The following is a 19865-nucleotide window of genomic DNA, read 5'->3' as shown; positions in this document are numbered from 1 at the left end:
ATTTACAATTAATTGTAATAATGATTTACTATTACGTAATGCTTAAATCAATTTGCTGAATTTGAAATAAAATATTTTGTATATATTTTCTCATTTAAATGCATATGTTTATGTATGGTTCTATAATAATGTGCATTATTCTATATTAAATTACTGGGGGGAAATTAAAAAAGAAAACTATTATATTATAAAAATAATTAATTTGATATTCATGATCATGGTGAAATCATCAAACAATCTCCAATAATGATCTTATTATCTTATAACTTGATCCACTTGGTCTGATTTATAAAGAATAATATATGAAGACTTTTTTCCCCCTGTGAAATGGTGTAATATCTAACAGGATCATCAGAGGCTTTTGACTAATTCTGAGTTACTGAGTCATCATCATCATCCATACCAAAACCAATTTCTGTGGACTTTCATGGACAATCTTACTAACGAGTCTCAAACCTGCAATACTAGATAGAGTCTGTTAACTGCAGCTGATTTATTTCAGCGCTTTTCCTTTCATCACTGACGCAACACTGCGGCTGACGTCGTGCTGTGATATTAATGGACCTCACAGATCTGTGTGTGTCATGACATCATCAGAAAAACCATAAAAGGTCACGTACGAAGGAATGAAGAGAGTAGATAAAAATCTCAAAGTTCACTTCCCTTCTTTCTTATAAGCATCCTGAAGAGTCAGTCACCAATTACAAAATGATTAAATATACATGCCCTAATATAAAGAAGCTTTTTAAAGAGACATCCGTTTCTCGTTAACCGTACATGACCTGCCCACACGCCGTCATTGTGTGAGGACAGTCCGAGTGACTCTGATCCATTCAGCGCAATCAAATCAAGTAAAAATACCCGAGCAATAAAACTCGTCCTTGACTTTATATATAGCTCAGTATCAGCCGTTTTCTTTTCAGCTTTCCATTCTGAGTCATACGAATGATACCTGAGGGACGGAAGAACTGATCTGGTCTTGTTTCTTGTTTTCAGATGCTCAGTCCTTCCTGGCTTTTGGCTGCAGCAGTCTTGTGTTTTCACAGTCCATATGCAGATGGCCGCTGCTTGGATTTGATAGACTGCATGGGCCTTAAAACTAATGAACAAAAACGGGTAAGATTCATTTTAAGGCAATAATAACATGACTTAATAGATAATAAAGATTAAACTCATGCACACTTCCATTTAAAAGTTTGAAGTCGGCTGAAAGAAGTTTCTAATGCTCACCAAAGCTTAAAATACATATCATAAAATATCATTACAATTTTACAAGTTTAAAATACAGTCCTTAAATATAGACACATGCTCCTTCAAAAAATATTCTTATATGCTGATTTGGTGCTCAAGATTTTTGTGGAAACTGTGATAGAATTTTATTTTTAGGGATTTATGATGAGTAGAAAGTTTAAAAGAAAAAAAATATATATTAAACAGAAATCTTTTGTAACATTATAAATGCATTTACTGTCCATTTTAGCAATTGAATGCATGCTTGTTGAATAAATGTATTAATTTATTTTAAAAAATCTTACCTCAAACTTTTGAATGGTAGTAAGTTATTATAGTGTTTTGTCTTTGCAGTCATATGTAGACACATTTATATAATTAGCAATCAAACAGACCACAAACCTAAAAATAAGTTGATGACATTCAAATCTAATTAAAAAGCAATAAAAAAAGAAATAATATTTTGCACACATAAAATGAAGAAAAATGTTTTTAGTAGCATTAAGACATTATTTCCTAAGATAATTATGCACATTTAAAAATAATAATAAATTATGGTAAAAAAGTACATTACTACATTTAAGATAATTAGTATAAAAGGTGTACATTAATACCACAAATTTATAAATATTTCAATATTGAAATACCAGTTTGTCTTTCTTTGGTTTATAATTACAATTGTTATGAGATTCACCCAATTATGGTGTAATGAATGCACCATATCAAATCTGAATGCACCATAAACAAATGATCTGTTAAGCTTTGTACAATGTAATAACGGTTGTTAATGAAAGCTGCATTCATGAACAGCATCTGCATCCTCTCTCGTTCTCTGTCCTGACTGTACAGCAGTGTATCAGGCAGTGCAGATCAGCGCAAGAATCCTCCAATTACGGGAGAGCTTCTTCATCTGAACAGCAGAACAGTGAAGAAGAGAGCCTGAGTTTGGGTTTGCTCTTATCGGCTCTGTCTCCTGATTCAACCGAGCTCAGAGACGCTACTGGAGAAGCCCCTCACAACGACGAGAGGAGGTCTTACTCCATGGAGCACTTCCGCTGGGGCAAACCCATGGGCCGCAAACGCCGACCCGTCAAAGTCTTGACCGGCGGCGCCCTGGAGGAGGAGGAGCCCGAGGAGTCGGCGGAAAGCGTCCGCGTGGAACGAGGGCAGAACGGCACGCTGGACGTTCAGCAGAGGAACAACGCAAAGAGCAACGGGAAGTATCGCATGACCCATTTCCGCTGGAACACCCCACCTGACAAGCACTACTGAGGCTTCTTGAGGCCGTATTCGGATCAATCCCATAAACCCCTGCTCATGCTCATACGAAACGTCATTGTTAAAGACGCACAGCAGTTCAGAGATTAAGAGAGGAGAGAATGGACAGAATTTTTGGTGTCAAAACATTTAAATGTGTAACATGTAACCTTAATTATAAAAATTTAAAAAAACTCGCTGAACCAAAAAGACAGGGCATGAAACATTGTCCGATGTAGAAAAAAATGAATGAAGAGAAACAAACTAGCCAAATCACTTATATATAAAAGTCAGGAGGATATATCACATGTGACTATGAAAGGCCCATTACTTGACATTTGCAATTCATTTATATACTCGACACAATAACTATCACCTCTGGGATTGAAAAAGTACGCATATTCAGAAATGCCAGGTATTTGTCTACCTGAGATAGTTTTACTGTAATATACTGTACATGAAATACATTAAAATGAATTTGCAATTTTGTCAGCTGTGGATTTCTGTGTTTGGATGCTGGGTTTATCCTTGAGTCCAACAACTGCCAGTTTGTGGACTGATCTGAATTGATTCATGTTGGAAGCAGATAAAAGTTCACACGAAAGTTAAAAAATTCTGTCATTATTGAATTTCCAAACCTGTAGAGTTTTTTTTAATACTATGGTCATTGTACGAAAGTCAATGGCTACCGTCAACTGTTTGGTTACCAACATTCCTCAAAATATCTTCTTTTAACAGAAGAAAGCAAAAAGAAACTCTGTCTTTAATTTTCACTGCATTTTTAAATCTAGAGCTAAAAGGAAAAACAAGCAGAACCATATAATTTTATAATAACTTAATAATACATTTATAATACTGGCCATAGCATAAAGTAATTCTTGGCTTTTGGTATCTGAGCATTTATACCAAAGACCAGCAAAAATAATTGGAGTATTCTAAAAATTCTATATTTAGTATTTCAATAAATACAATTTAAATTAAGATAATTTTCCAAGGAAAAAAAAAAATATAAAAATAAATAAGATATTTTCTTAAAAATTATATTGTCTGGACAGCAAATAGAGACTTTTGCTTAAATGTTCTGCTTCTCAGATATTCCTCCTGAAAAAAAAAATAATTGGGAATTGGGAATTTGCCTGTCTGCAATCAAAAGAAAGTCAAAGATCTCGTTACAAGCTCAAAAATTTCTCATTAAACTCTTCCAAGACCAAATCATCTGATCAATTCTGCTAAACGAAACCTTTGAGCAACAAAATTGTCCTCTGGATTGTTTCAGCACCCCTAACTTTATACATTAAAAACAGTCTAAAAAACTGTCCCATTTCAAAGCTTTTAGAGTTTTGTGGCAAACATGTCAAATGTGCACACTGCATTGTATCGAAAATGTTTTATTGTCTATTTGCAGTTTAAGCACAAACAAATCATGGGGAAAACTTTCATCCAGACAGAACGTAACTTAGAAAAACAAATGGAGACACTGTGACTGATATTTCATCAATGCTACACATGAACAGAGCTCTCCATTTCAAGACTCCAGCTTGAATGACACTTGAATTGCAGAATAATTAATAATTAATAACTAACTTTGACATGTCACAGCCCAGACATGAATGAAATTAATTCTCGCAAACATTAAATTCATTACTGAACTACAATGCTGACGAAATGTGAGACGCATTTACAGAATTACTGAGCATTTATATCAGTCATATTATCGGGGCAAGAGCTATACTTCAGATTAATTTCAAGGGAATAATTAGATTTAAATAGCAAATGCATTTAATACTAATAATACTGAGAACAGCAATTGTCTACTACTTCTGTGATAAAGATACTACTGACTTCAGGCATTATAGCATTTACTGTTTAGGTATCTGGTCATTTTCGTTGGATCGCTATCGTTGGTATCTATGCTCTATCTGTGTAATACAAATTAATATTTATTTAATTTGCTGTCATACTTGGCCTCCTGTTATATGGTCTTAAAAAACATGTAAAGTAACACTTAAAACATATACTGTATGCAGTCACCAACTGATGGCATAAATAATAGTTGCATGAATCTTCTAGTAAAAGCAAAGCAGTTCAGTTCATGGCACTGTAAAAATCCACAGCCATACAAAAACATTCCACACAAAAAATGATAAAACATAAATGTCTGTTAGCCGAACATGAACAAATAAATCTCACCATTTACACCACCTCAATATAAAAGCCAAAAAAAAAGGCTTGAAGTTTTCCATCAAATGATGAAAAATATAATTATTATTCTTCATTTATTAACAGGTCTCTACAATAGGTTCTTGAGTATTGGCCAATTTTTCATAATGCACTAAAACTGCCTATCTGACCATAACAAGATTTTTTTTAATCTCTTTCTTTTTTAAAACATTCGATAGAAGGTAGCTCTGGAGGAGCCTCCAGTTTAAGCAAGAAAATTAATTTTAAAAAATTGGAAGAACAATGAGCTGGATGAGACAGAAATTAAAATAGTGGAAGACTTGTTAAATGTTAGCCAACTAGTCCAAAACAAAGAATAACTTGGATTGCAGATTAAAAATAATATATAAATTAATATTGTTGCACTGCTTGTCTTGTTGCTATATGCAGACTGTTTTCTATGCTATAATGGACTATTTTGCTTAGCAGATACACAAGTAAGCTAATCGACAAATAAGATGAATAATTTCAACATAAGATTAAAGTGTTATGTCCATATATTTATTTATTTGGTAAGCAGCTGTGTACTAAGCAGGATAATGTACAGTCAGATGGTCAAAACTGCAAAATAAACCCCCGGCTGTATATTATCCTTTAAATATTCTACTGTATGTAAAGACACAGATCAGCACTGAAATACCAGTCTCTGCATGATCTGGAATATTTGTAGAGCATCATGTAATTCAAACGACACAGCTGGGACTTTAAAAAAGAATAACGTTTGACCAGGAGTGTGATGCACGGCAATGCTGCCGTTCCTGATGGACTGTTTTTTCTTCATTTGTCTCTGAACCCTGAAGCTAGCAGTCAATCACAAAAACAAATCTGCCATTATAAGTTTCGCAAACTCTTTTAAAATGGAGACATCATGCTGCTTAAATGCACACACATACACACTGAGCTAAACCAGAGCAATCTAAAACAAATAAAAAATGACTTACATATATTTAGAAATCTTGTTCGTAACCTTATATACACAATAAAAAAATGATACTTGTGCTTACAAAATAAAAATAAAAAAAATTGTCACATGCCACAAGACTGTGCAGAAGCATTCAAAAATAAGCACAACGTAGCAGGCTACAGACGCTAAGCAAATGAGTATGGTTAGATACATTTAAAAAGTGCTAATTAAATAGTTCCTTCAGCACCGGAGCTCCTTAACACCAATTAGAAACAACTGTGCTTACAACGTAAACACAAGCAGAAGACAGACATCACCTCCAGTGATCTGAACGCCAGATATCTACAGAATGCAGATTGCTGTGATAAACATAAACTACCAATAAAAAGTTCATTTACTAAAGACTCAAACTACTGAACAGAAATGAGCACCAAGTGAATATCGTTTGAGAGATATGTTGTGCAACAAATGAGCTTCATTGATACTGATTGAAGCATTCAAAAATAAGCACAACGTAGCAGGCTACAGACGCTAAGCAAATGAGTATGGTTAGATACATTTAAAAAGTGCTAATTAAATAGTTCCTTCAGCACCGGAGCTCCTTAACACCAATTAGAAACAACTGTGCTTACAACGTAAACACAAGCAGAAGACAGACATCACCTCCAGTGATCTGAACGCCAGATATCTACAGAATGCAGATTGCTGTGAAAAACATAAACTACCAATAAAAAGTTCATTTACTAAAGACTCAAACTACTGAACAGAAATGAGCACCAAGTGAAAATCGTTTGAGAGATATGTTGTGCAACAAATGAGCTTCATTGATACTGATTGCACTTAGGTAGAAAGGTAAATTGTTTGATTTGTCAAAATGTATGAGATGACAGTTTCCCCTTTTTCCTCAATATAGAACTATGAAACTCCACTTTAAAAAGAATAAAGGTGAATCTAACAGAAATATGGTCAAATTAATGACCACATTAACATGAAACCTATTTATGAGCATTATTTTTTTGACATTATCACATTATTTTTATGACAATTCAAAACTATCCTCAAAGTCTTAATACTGTAATACGTTTTTTTAATTTAATATAAATTTAATGTTGTAATTTGTACTGTAAAAAATGTGCAATTCCTGTAGTTTTATTATATTACAATAAACAATAACTGTAATGCAATGATTTTAAGTGAAATCAGCATTACAATAAGCATAATTAAAGACATAATTCCTAATGTGTAAATAATTTACAATTTAACTATTTTTATGTTTGACTGTCATGAAAATAATGTCACAATGTAAAAAAATCTTAATGGTACTGAAGTTAGGAAAGTTTTGTTTATTCAAAATATATTATTTCTTTCTTTTGAACCTCTGTTCATTTGGATTTTTGCTGCAAATGCATATTTATCTTAGCTGATTTTATTATAGAAGTGCAGAGTATCAACGAATATGTGGAAAATATTTGTAAATACGGAAAACTGAACGTGTACTGAACCTAAATCAGGAATCCAAATGTTCAAAATCCTTTCAGTAGTAGTTCAATGGGTGAACTGTCTACAGTCACCTTGCAGACAGCGATGAGGTTTATAATATAATATAGAGGAGGGCTGACCACTTAGTTTTCCTGTATTACAAAACATCAAAAGATAATTTCATACTTAAAACCCTCCAGCTCTCTGCACCTCTGGCTGCTACTGAAGGTTCCTGAATCCTGAGTTGAGCTGCACTAGTAAACGCACAAGTCCGGGAACTTCATCTCATAAACGGGGACAGAGCGACTCTGGGTTTGGCCGTAACTTGATGTGATGGTTCCAGATGGACTGGGAGGAGGCCTGCAAACCAGAAAAAGTGAAAAGATAAGATTTATCAGCACAAACATCTTTCCGAGATGGCTGACGTTTGAAATGAGCCGTGCTGCAACCTACCTGATCGTGATTTCAAAGATTTGATTAAGTTTGCTCTGCAGCATTGTAGCCTGGGAGGAAACAGAAGAACAAATATTAGCCCTAAATTACAATATTGAGCTGATCAGTGTGGGAGAAGACAACAACGGCATACATTTTCATGAAATAAAATGAAAAGTGCTACAAGTTAACTTACTCTGGCACCACAGTGGGCAGCTATTTCCTCAAAGGGGGCCTTCTGGAACTTCTCAACCACCTGTCTCCTGTGTTCCTTCTCCTGTTCCTCCATGCCTACACTATCCACTGGAGAATACACACATACTTTAACACCGTTCAGCTAACAGAGAAGTTAACAAAGCAATAATTGCATGCAGATTACATCCGATTGCATGCAGGTTCTGGAAATATCTGCGGGGACAGTTTCAATTCTCATTAAATCAACCTACCGATGGCGTTTTTTAGTGTTTCAAATGTGATTTCTTCAGCTGGTGTTCTCTGTAGGGAAAGAAAACAAACATCAGAACAATACTGTTCCCATAATTCAACTATATCTGATAAAACCTTACTGTGGGGACATCCATAAAGGTAATAAATAAAAATACTGTAAATATATTATTATAACATTCTAATATATTATTATTATATTAATATAAAATTTATAATCAAATGTAAATACATACATTTCCATCTTTAAACCAAGTCCTGTAATAAAATGTTTCTTCTCACGAGTAAAAAATGTTTATAAAAGTGCTGTAATGTCTTAAACACACCAAATGTGGGTTGTAAGCAGGGCCGGTGCGTGCATATAGGCGAACTAGGCAGCCGCCTAGGGCGGCAGCACAGTCAGGGCGGCATAAAGGACAGAGATTTTAGTTTATCTTTTGGGCATTTTTGGGCATCTTTGGAATTATTGCACTCATATCAACAAGTTATCACCCCTTAGTTATTCTAACTGTAAATTAACTTACTTTTGTAAATTGTAAATTAAGCTTCATACATAGTAATGCCGCTTCCGCGCTGTGCCCCACCTGAGCGGCATCAATATCACATGCAAAACGCCCTCATGTAGCCTACTTCCATAAATGTCATCAAAATGAATAAAACTATCCGGACATGAATTACTTTTGCTACTGGTGATGTCTGATGAGTTTTAAAGCCAGACACGCGCTTCTGAAAGGTAAGATTATAGCCTACTGTGAGAGAAAGCGTGGGGGAGACACAGGTGGACCAAGTGTATAGTGTAATCCAGGGGTGCCCAGTTGTGTTTGATCAGGGTTTTATCTGATCTTTGCAGGAAGGTAGATCTCCAGGAACAGGGTTGGGCACCCCTGGTGTAATCTATTAGATAGGCATGTTCATCCACGTACATCCAAACACATACATACACCCCCGTACATCCCAAAAAAATAAAAAATACGTGATTAGTTTTTTTTTTAGCCAGGTAGCCTAGATATTTAGCTTTTATCATTTATAACGCTACGAACAGTGTTTCATTTGTAAATTGCGAGGTCCCGGAATAAAGCGGGGTGATGGATCCGGTGTAGAGCCGAAATTTGCACCCTGCCAGATTATGCACCCCCTAGTATTGGTAGGTTTAGGAGTTGGTGTGGGGGAGGGGTTAGGATTAGGGGCAGGGTTGGGATTAGGCAATCAGGTAGCGACTTCAACGAGGGGGTGCATAATCTGGCAGGGGTGCAGAATTCGGCACAACACCGGCAAGTGATCAGAGGATGGAGAGGTAATGGAGCATTCGCGCAATCATTTAGTGGACCCACTTGATTACCAGCTTGCATCAGTTGCTTTTATAGTATGCACATATACTCTAAAATCATGGGGGTGGGGATTAGGGGGGGGGCTGGGATTAGGCAATCAGGTAGCGACTTCAAGGAGGGGGTGCATAATCTGGCAGGGGTGCAGAATTCGGCACAACACCGGCAAGTGATCAGAGGATGGAGAGGTAATGGAGCATTCGCGCAATCATTTAGTGGACCCACTTGATTACCAGCTTGCATCAGTTGCTTTTATAGTATGCACATATACTCTAAAATCATGGTTATTTTATTGCAACATTTTTTTTGTGTTTGGGTAGTATTTGTATAACAACCCAGTGTTTGTAATGAGCGCAGATATTTTGCATTCTCTTTAGGTGAGAGTAGTTCTCAGTGCCGCCGACTTGCATTTCTTTGGTCAAAAAGAAAAATGTCAAAATAAATGAAAAACGAAAACGAAATGAAACCAACAGCAGCTATTGAACACCTAAATAATAATAATAATCAAAAATAAATAATCGTTTTCTACTCAATCTCAGCATGCTTTAATTTTGTGTCGCTAGAGGTTTGCGTCAATAAGCTTAAATTAAAATGTCTTTGGTCTGCGCTCTGGAAGTGTTCTGTTAATTCTGCTCAACTTTAATTACTAAATCTAAAATTAAAACAAACTAATCTGTATAAAAACTAAATAGGCTATAAATCTATTCACAAAATAAAAACTAAACTAAAATTAACCAAATTATTAATGAAACTAATAAAAGAAAATGGAAAGCGATATTAAAATAAAAACGAATTTAAAAATGCTAAACTATAATAACCCTGACACGAACTTTTCATCTTTCATTGGTGCGTGAGGAGGGGGATCCGCCAAATGAGGTTATCGGAATTCGGAGGTGCTGGACCCGGACCCAGCTTGTTCAAATTACACCCTGACTACGAATAGGGATTTCGGCTGTACGAGCACGGCTTGAACAGATTTCTATGTCTCTTAGTGAAAATGAACTACAGAGACTTGTGCTTTCCGTGTCCTGAACAACGTTTGTCGAGCTGCTTACCGGGAATTCTCCCAAATCTTTTCACAAAATAAAAACTAAACTAAAATTAACCAAATTATTAATGAAACTAATAAAAGAAAATGGAAAGCGATATTAAAATAAAAACGAATTTAAAAATGCAAAACTATAATAACCCTGACACAAACTTTTCATCTTTCATTGGTGCGTGAGGAGGGGGATCCGCCAAATGAGGTTATCGGAATTCGGAGGTGCTGGACCCGGACCCAGCTTGTTCAAATTACACCCTGACTACGAATAGGGATTTCGGCTGTACAGCACGGTTTGAACAGATTTCTATGTCTCTTAGTGAAAATGAACTACAGAGACTTGTGCTTTCCGTGTTCGAGCTGCTTACCGGGAATTCTCCCAAATCTTCCCATGGCCACTTCAGGCCTGTACATACACTTAATTTGCTTTTGCATCTATACTAGTGGTTATTTTGTATTAATTTATTTTTTTACGTTGCAGTAGGAAAAAAATATATAATAATCAGAAAACACGCCCGTGTCTGCTTTATTTTAATGCAGCTGTACCAATAAACAAAATCTCTAGTCTTTCACATGCATCTTAAAGATCGTGTTTAATTGTGAATGTGAAGTGGGGGCGGCACGGTAGGGTTTTGCCTAGAGCGGCAGTTGAGCTCGTGCCGGCCCTGGTTGTAAGGATTGTATATTTTCATGTTTTCATTTACCTCCTCCTTCTCTGGACTGTTTCTGGACTCGACCTCCACCTGCAGAGATATTGTTTCTCCAACGCTCTTTCTTTTTGACAGCCGGTCCTCATCTAAGGGAAGAGGGTGGAATTAATCAACTGTTTATGCGATCCATCTCTGTCAGTCGGCTAATGCCGAGTTCACACTGCACGATTTTAGCCCGATTTTCGTGCAATGTGAACACAGCAGCAACTGAATGCTACCCCAGATAGTCACGCAGTGTGAAAACAACGGCGATCTGACGAGTTTGAAAATCGTGCAGTGTGAACTCGGCATAATAAGCAGAAACAACTTTAGACTAAAGCTAATCAGACTAAAGCTAATCAGTTAATCTGCAATGCAAATGCCTTGATTGCATTGGCTACAGCTTGAGTATCTGCTTATCTACAATAAGAATTGCATTGATTTCTGGAAACAACATGGAAGGCACACATAACGCATTAGGAGTGTGTGCCATGTGACGTTTTCAAGTGAAAAAGAATATTCAGCGGGAAACAATGAAGAGCAGTTATCTACTGGGATTTGATTGGTGCATGATAATTGCGCACAATTGAGACCAAAGAAAATCAATTTTGATTTTACATGGTATATGATGTGGCTCATCTATGCACCTGTGAACTGTGGGACATAAGGTGTAGCTAGTCGCTCAGTGTTGTAGCCGCTTCCTCCAAGAACCTCAGTTATCTTGGCCTGTTGGAACAACAGCTCTCCTTCCAGCTTCTCCAGTGTCTTAGGAATCCTGGGAAATCAACAGAGGACCGACAATTTATGATAGCAAATCATAATTATAATATTGTGAAATATTAATTAATCAATTAAAAAACTGTTTGAAAATTCATTGATGATGATGGCAAAGCTGAATTTGAAGCAGCCATTACTCCAGTCTTCAGAGTCACATGACCCTTCAGAAATCATTCTAATATGCCGATCTGCTACGCAAGAGAGATTTCTTATAAAACAGAAAACAGTTATCCTGCTTAAAATATTTTTGTGGAAATTGTGATATTTTTTCAGGATTCTTTGATGAATAGAATAAGCATGATAGACGAATAGCATTCATTTGAAATACAAATCTTTTGAAATGTTATAAATATCTTTATTGCCACTTCTGGTCAATTTAATGCATCCTTGCTGAATAATATTGAACATAATATATAACATTAAATAAAACAACTCTGATGACTCATAGTTTGTCTTACTTTGGGTTTTCAATGAAGACATCCTCAGGTAACAGGCAAGGACTTTCTTTTTGTCTCATTTCAATCACCTGCAAAAAGATTTGTACCCTTTATTCATCTAAAATTTGAATTCAATACAGTTGCCAAAAACTGGTAGTGACAGAGAGACTCCAGAGAGGCACTGACCTCATGAACGTGCTGGCAGAACGCTGGCACTGTGGTGAGCTGACTGATGAGATTGAGGTAAGCAGAGGACAGAGCATGAACAGCACAGCGGCTATACACCGGTAACATCTCCTCACTGCTCAGAGCCAAGTCCTGGACAGAAAGCGACACAGGAAGATGAGAAAACACACTGAAATACATCACCACTGAACCATGTAGCTTATGACGAAAACAAAAAACTACATGCTGAACATTCAAAAGCTCATGAAGATGTTGACTTTCTAATTTAAAAACTTCAATTTCAGTATCGCTTTTAAAGAAACCTTTGGTAACCTTGAATCATGTCAGATTTGGTGACCCTGCTGTATATTCTCAGCTGTTAATTTAAGACCCTAATGCTTTACAGGATATCAAACAGAGGTGAATTTGGGTAACATTAAAGGTAATGGTAACAGGTAACAGATTTTGGTAACATCTTATGCTGCCTGTTCAGATTTGGTAATGCTGCTGTATATCTGCAGCTGTTCATATCAGAGCAAAATTGTTTTTTAGAATATAAAACAGAAGAGATTAGACATAAGCAGAGTGAATTTGGGTAACATTAAAGCCATTGTGTAAGAAATAGAGATTGGTAACAGATTTCTGTAACTTATAATGCTGCCTTGTCAGATTTGGTGACCTTATTGTACATCTGCAGCTGTTCATATCAGGTCAAAATGTTTTCGATGATACAAACCAAAGAAGTTCAAACACCACCAGAATGAATTTGGGTAACATTAAAGCCATTGTGTGTGAAATAGAGGGAGTTAACAGATTTTGGTAACATCTAATGCTGCCTTGTCAGATTTGTTGACTGCTGTATATCTGCAGCTGTTCATATCCAATCAAAATGTTTTCTAGAATATAAAATTATGTAGGAAATAAAGTTCAGACATCACCAAAATGAATTTGGGTAACATTAAAGCCACTGTGTGTGAAACAGATATTGGTAACTTCTAATGTTACCTTGTCAGATTTGGTGACCATGCTATATATTCACAGCCGTTAATTTAAGACCAAAATGATTTCTAAAATATAAAACAGAGAAGGTTAAACAGCACCATAATGAATTTGGGTAATATTTAAGCCACTGTGTGTGAAATAGAGGGAGGTAACAGATTTCGGTAACCTCAAATGCTGCCTTGTCAGAATTTATGTTTCTATCAGATCAAAAAGTTTTCTAGGATTTGAGACTGTAAACTGTGAATTTTACAATACCATTACATAACCTTAAGGGTAGCATATTCATAATAAAATCCACAAAACCTAAAATTTGATTTCAGGGGGACTTTAAAAGCGTAAACACAATGAGGGCACACCTGTAGAGCGAGCGCCACACGGATCAGGTCCACCACCACCTCTTCGTTGGCCAGCTCCATGCTGATGAGGGCCAGGAGTGAGTAGAGCTTCTCAAAGTGAGGCTGCACGCTGCTCTGTTCCTTACTGCACAGGTAGATGTGTCTATACAGGTGCTGGGCATGCTAAAAACAGAGAGATATCACAGTCAACACACTTAAAACCCTTTGGACATGCATGCATTCTCTCATGCAGACCCAACAGAAGCACTGACTCCAGATCAGAATGATAAAAGCAGGAAGTTGAGCGATGATAGAGGGTTGTTGTACCTTTTTCATGAAGAGGTTGTCTTGACGTGAGCACTTGTCCACTTTGAGTTTAAGCACAGAGATATCAGAGATGATACTGCATGGGAAAATAAGCAAAACATGAAACCATAGTAAAGCTCAGTTTATTGTATGAAGAGGAAATCTGATTTTCTAATTGACAGTCAAATGACCTGCATATATACTGGAACGCATTTACATTATTTGTGACACATCTAATTCAAAAACTGAATATTCAGTTAATGTAGAGCAGGGCTTGATTTTATCCATTAGGTTTTGATGAGATAGTGAAAGGTTATTAGAGTTGGTTAATTCTACTTTTTCCCCACCTGCTTGGTCTTGGTTACATCCGTTTTATTTTATTACTTACAAGATGGTGGAGAACTTGGGGAGGTTGTTATGGCGATCAATAAGGCTGACCAGAATTTCCAGCACCAACAGTCGAATTTCTGCATCTTCTAGCAGAGCAAATGACAGCAGTGGGTCCAGAAAGGAATTGGGAAGAGCTGTCAGCATGTTGGTCGTCTGGAAACCACATGTGACCTAAAAAGAAAGAGAGAAGCATGATCTTTACAACATCAAATCTGTGCTTTAATGCAATTCTCTTTCATGAGGCATCAAGCAGGTAGAGAGTTTACCTGTCTCAAGGACTTCAACAGCATGACTTGGATCATTCGGTTGCCCTCAGGCCTGCAGTAAAGACAGAAGTAAATACAGTATGTTCACCTCATAAATTTCAGGTCATTTAATTCGTGTTAAGGGTAAAACAGTGATTTTGCAACTGAATTATTTAGTTTGAGTCTAAACTTTTTTTTTTTTAGAGAATTTTCATTGACAACCATAATAAACATTTAGGGACACAATAGTGACTGCAGTGCTCACCCTGAGCCTGTAGAGGGCAGCATGGGATGCATGCCTGGAATAGGGATCTTCCCCATGATGAAGAGCATCACCTCAGAACGCTGGTACGTTGGTAACGTGTTTGCAAATGAGCCTGATTTCAAAACACACAGACCATAGTAATGAAAAATCAGAAAATTTAAAGAAGATTGAAATGTGGGTCATGTTACGCTCACACACACACACCGATAGTCCTGATGACGGCTTCCTGTAGCTGTCTCTCCTCATGCTCCTTGATGATTTTGGTGCCGATGTTAGTGCAGTTGTATGATCCTGTGAGCTCATAGTCCACACTGAGCCTCAGATGCCGGAGCAGTGTGTTGAAAACCTCCAACACTGTGGGGCCTAAAATAAGCAACAAACACACACATTTATAATATATGCAGAGATGTTTTTTAAAAAATCAGTCATCACAGCTGAGCAGACTAAATAAGTACAAATGGAGATATCCGGTGCGATCATCTCAAGGTGTCCAATTTGTGAACAAATTAAAATTGTTATAATGACTAGCATCATATTTGCTGAATGAAATCCGTTACTCTTTCTTACTAATTTTGAGGTGTGGACTCCAAAAATTTTTCCTGTTTTGCTCTAGCAAGTAACACTTTCTCACAAAATATATTGTGCATTTCATAGCATTTTTGCTTCTGACAGCCATTTGCAAGGTGAAGAAGTCTTGTATTAATCACCAGAAAATCTGCCCCATCTTCCTCTGAGCCAGGTTACAACTATTTATTCAATTCTCAGATGATTTGAACATGTATAAATGATCCTAAGGATATTATATAATGCCTAATTCTATACTTTCAAGGTTAGGATTACGAGCAGTGACAGAAGAAAATGCCAACATGACCCAAATGTTCTCTGGTATGTGGTTTTACTACATTCAAACAGCGACTGAAAATATTGTGAAAGCCTGTGTTTATGTAAAGTTCTGTGACATTAAATGGAGTATTTGAACATAATTTTCAGTACAATACAATATAATATTGCATACAAAAGAAATTCTTGCTACAACTTTATAAAATCTTTCAGTTTAATATTTGATAGTAACTCTAATATTTTTAAAAACACCTACTATTGAAATTTCTAAACAGTAAACACCATTGTCTACAACATTAAAAGCAAGACAGTCCAGCAACTATAGAGTCACATGAATCTGAATCACAGAGAGTAGAGTCGGGCTGTCAAATTTATATTTTTGGCTGAAATCTAGATTGGGTCAGATGCAATGTCACAGTTCTGTTCTCCCAGAAGAAAGGCTTAACGTCTGGGGGAGAGTGACCCAGATACTGAGCACAGGCGTAAAATATGTAATATGCGTTACAGCATGTGCAAAAAGACACCGGTCTGCTCCTGTGCACCGGCTACACTACTTAATGTTTTGTATATTCATGGTAGTGATTCACATTAACCAGGCTGCAAATCCATACTCACCAACAGAGCCACTGGCAGCGATGCCAGCCGCTTCCAGAAGGACCTCCACTATCCCAGCACGCACTGTGGCTGAGCTCTTACTGTTGGCATCCACATGGCCCAAGAGCTGCTGGATGACGAGATGAGAATGCTGGGACTGGAGGGAGAGAAAGAAAGATAGACAAAGAAGAGAGAATAAATAACATGGCAAAAAATAAAATAAAATAATATAACAGATATATAGTATATACTTACATATTTAAAATATTAATTTTTGCTTCACTACTGTAACCAATGCAAAAATACTAATATATTATGTAAATTTTAAAAAGGTTAAATAAAGCTTTAAACATGTTCGGACAAACAGCTTTGGGTGCCACCCAAAATGATTTATTATAAATTTAAAATAAAAAATATATTAAATATTTAAATAAAATTAACAAAATAAATACAAATCAATGGCATGTATTTTTTTCATTAGGTAAATATCAGTATACGTTTCAATAAATCAGTAAATTATCCTTTTTTTCTTCCATTTATTCTTTTTTAATAATAACAACAAGCAAGCTCAGATTCTGAACTCACCTGAATGGAGTACATGATGATCTTAAAGCAGCGCACTGCAAATGTTTTGCCTTCCCACAGCGAGTGATTATCAAGATGCCTGCGGTGAGAGAACAGACCTTGAGCTTGAGAAATGAAGCCAAAAGTGACTGAAAAATGAGATTCACCGCACCCGCAGTGAGATTAATTAAAAAGTCATAAATACTCCATAACTGAACACGTGTATTAAGTATTCAGAGTTACTTAGTCCCTTATCGAAATGCCAACATTAAGAGACTACAATTACAAGACAAATTCACTTAATCTTAAGTGGCATACAGCTATAGCTTAAAAACTGAAGCAATGCCCGTATAGGTTTACAAAATTAAATTCTCAGCCTTCATAACCTAAGCTGACAGGCGCGATATGTGGTGGGTCTCTTACATAAGCACAGGGGTGACTGCGTTCTTGATGTTGCCATAGGCGGCACGGCCCAGCAGTTCCCGAAAGCAGCGCTCCGTCAGCTTGGCTGGGCTTTCTCTCTCCTTCTCACTGGCCTGCAGCGGGGAGGGAGAGCGACTGCAGAGGAAACAGAAAGAGAGGGAGGCTTTTTGTTTTCAGCTCTTCTCAACTGAGGATTTAAACACAGCTTTGGTTTCTGAGAAGCTGAATAAAAAACGTACTGACAAATAAAATGAGTGTTTACAAGTAGAAAAAAAACAAACACCTGTAGCCAATTTTTTGCAGTCCATTTCAAGGATTCTTGCACTAAAAATTTTATCATTTAGATACATTTAAAAAAAACAGTTTTCCTGCTACTGCAACTTTAAGACTTTGATATCACCTCTATTATAATTGGCTAATCTCCACTTAATCCAAATTTAGTTCAAAATGTAAGTCAAGATGTTATCATACATATTTTAAATTCATTCATCTTAAATATGTTCTGATGATCTTTTAACAAGAAAACAGGACAAAACAGTTTAAAAAACACTATTTGCATAACTTAACCTGAACACAATACAATATTGCATACAACAAAAATTCTTTCTACAGCTATTAAAATCTTTCAGTTGAACATTTGATAGTAATTATAATATTGTGAAAAAACATTTACTATTGAAATTTCTAAACACCATTGTCTAGAATATTAAAAGCAAGACAGCCCACCAAAATATGCTACAACAACTATAGTCACATGAATCTTACAGTTTCTTATTAGCTCATATATTGCTTCTCAAGTAAGTTTTTCTTAAATATGATCTGATTATTTTTATTTTTTTACAAGAAAACAAGACAATTACAGAATAGGTAAAAGCTTGCTGTGTAATTTTGAAGCCTAAAAGTCTGAAATTAAAATGAATACAAAATAATAATACTGCATACAATTAAACCTTGTATTACAAGTACAACATTACAACTCCATAAAATCTTTCAGTTTAATATTTGACAGTAATTCTAACATTGTTACTACTGAAATTTCTTAAAACCATTCCCTAGTAACATTAAAAGCAAGACGGTCCTGTAAAATATTAGAGATTCATTAGTCTCATCAAGTACTTAAACACATTTTGCCTTAAGTATATTTATCTTAGGAATGTTCTGATGTTTTTACAAGAAAATAAGACCAAACAGATTAAGAAAATGACTTTTGTGTAATTTAGGAGACTGAAAATACAACAATATTGTACACTAAACTTCTCAGAACTACAGAAACTCTTTCAGCTTAATATTTGATAGCAGTTCTAACATTTTTAAAAACTTGTTACAGCAACTATACTGCTCATTTGAGACTTATCAAGTCTGATTATCATACATCTTTTGCTTCTCAAGTAAATTTTTTAAAAGAAAACATCAGACAAAACAGAGATTATGAAAATGCTTTTTTGTATAACATAGGAGCCTGAAAGTCTGACATTGTGTTATGTATAATGGAAAACTTCCTGTGTGAGCTTCACGGTGTGTGTGTGTGTGTGTGTCAAAAAAAAAAAAAGGGGCTGAGGGTCTCTCAGGGTTTGTCTCATCATTAATTTATCACACTGTTCCTCTGCCCTCACACACCCTGCTGTCAGTCAGCCTGCTGCTCCGCTCACCCACCGTCCCTCGGTTATATAACCACATGACGCTGGGCTAAATCTGCAGAAACTCTTCTCACCTCAACTAAAAGCCTCCTGCCACACGTCCAGAAGGATGCTGGACTGTTTAGTTGACCAGAAATAAAAGTACATTGTGTTTTATTCCACTGCTGTGGTTGCACTAAACCAGCCTTGCTGTCCTGCCCATCTGAAATGTGCATATCTCACAGGACGAGTTAATTATCAGCTGCCCTTTACATCGAATGCCAATTAGCACATAGCAACAGCAGAAAGGGGTAATTCACGTCTCCACCCGTGGTGTAATTATGTCTGTAATTAGGGGGCGCATCAACAAGGAGCCAGCTTTATTGATTATAATGGAAGTGATTCGTAGATCAATTCTGATTTCAAATTTCAAACATTGCAACTTTTTGTACTAATGCAAAATTTAAAAGATGTGCAGGTGCATAAATCAGCTGTAGCCATAACCCTTACTCGTCATATATATATTGTGAAAAAGTTTTGTACTGTTGCCAGGCTTATTCATTTGTGATGAATAATCTTAACTTGTTATTTGATTAAAAAACTACCAATCAGTTTGGGGTCAGAAAGTTTTTTTTTTTTTTCAAAAGTGACAGTAAAGACTTTCTATTTTCAATTTTCTATTTATCAAAGAATCCTGACTAAATGTATCAGGGTTTTCCATAAAATATTAAGCAGCACAACTGTTTTAAAAACTGATAATAATACATTTATCTTCAGCAGCAAATCAGCATAGTAGAATTATTTCTAAAGGATCATGTGACACTGAAGACTGGAGTAATGATGCTGAAAATTTGGCTGTCACCACATTTATTTTAAATTGTAAT

The 19865-nt window shown here is 36.0% G+C and overlaps 2 protein-coding genes across 2 annotated transcripts in view; one reads left to right on the top strand and one right to left on the bottom strand.

The window, feature by feature from the left end:
- The first annotated feature begins 782 nt into the window (after window positions 1–782).
- On the top strand, window positions 783–2657 carry LOC107678841 (pro-opiomelanocortin-1-like). Its single transcript, XM_016474260.1, has 2 exons — window positions 783–1116; window positions 2080–2657. Exons 1-2 carry the CDS (start codon window positions 997–999, stop codon window positions 2500–2502), a joined length of 543 nt encoding a protein of 180 aa, XP_016329746.1. The 5' UTR covers window positions 783–996; the 3' UTR covers window positions 2503–2657.
- A 4357-nt stretch (window positions 2658–7014) lies between these two features.
- The window catches only part of LOC107678842 (protein EFR3 homolog B-like), a 31558-nt gene continuing 18707 nt past the window's right edge, over window positions 7015–19865 (bottom strand). The window contains exons 7-23 of the mRNA XM_016474261.1: window positions 17366–17500; window positions 16964–17042; window positions 16400–16535; window positions 15149–15307; window positions 14945–15056; window positions 14701–14752; window positions 14433–14605; window positions 14066–14141; window positions 13760–13921; window positions 12423–12554; window positions 12258–12325; window positions 11670–11797; window positions 11038–11129; window positions 7969–8017; window positions 7719–7825; window positions 7544–7593; window positions 7015–7450 (exon numbers count right to left, since the gene is read on the bottom strand). Coding sequence (XP_016329747.1) covers window positions 7345–7450; window positions 7544–7593; window positions 7719–7825; window positions 7969–8017; window positions 11038–11129; window positions 11670–11797; window positions 12258–12325; window positions 12423–12554; window positions 13760–13921; window positions 14066–14141; window positions 14433–14605; window positions 14701–14752; window positions 14945–15056; window positions 15149–15307; window positions 16400–16535; window positions 16964–17042; window positions 17366–17500 — 1816 coding nt within the window. The 3' untranslated portion in view covers window positions 7015–7344. The remainder of the gene's footprint in view (window positions 7451–7543; window positions 7594–7718; window positions 7826–7968; window positions 8018–11037; window positions 11130–11669; window positions 11798–12257; window positions 12326–12422; window positions 12555–13759; window positions 13922–14065; window positions 14142–14432; window positions 14606–14700; window positions 14753–14944; window positions 15057–15148; window positions 15308–16399; window positions 16536–16963; window positions 17043–17365; window positions 17501–19865) is intronic.

Source organism: Sinocyclocheilus anshuiensis, unplaced genomic scaffold, assembly GCF_001515605.1.
Source record: "Sinocyclocheilus anshuiensis isolate Anshui unplaced genomic scaffold, SAMN03320099.WGS_v1.1 scaffold1049, whole genome shotgun sequence".
Classification (NCBI taxonomy): Eukaryota; Metazoa; Chordata; class Actinopteri; order Cypriniformes; family Cyprinidae; genus Sinocyclocheilus; species Sinocyclocheilus anshuiensis.
The sequence above is the reverse complement of the archived record's forward strand: the minus strand, read 5'-3'. Positions and strand labels throughout refer to the sequence as shown.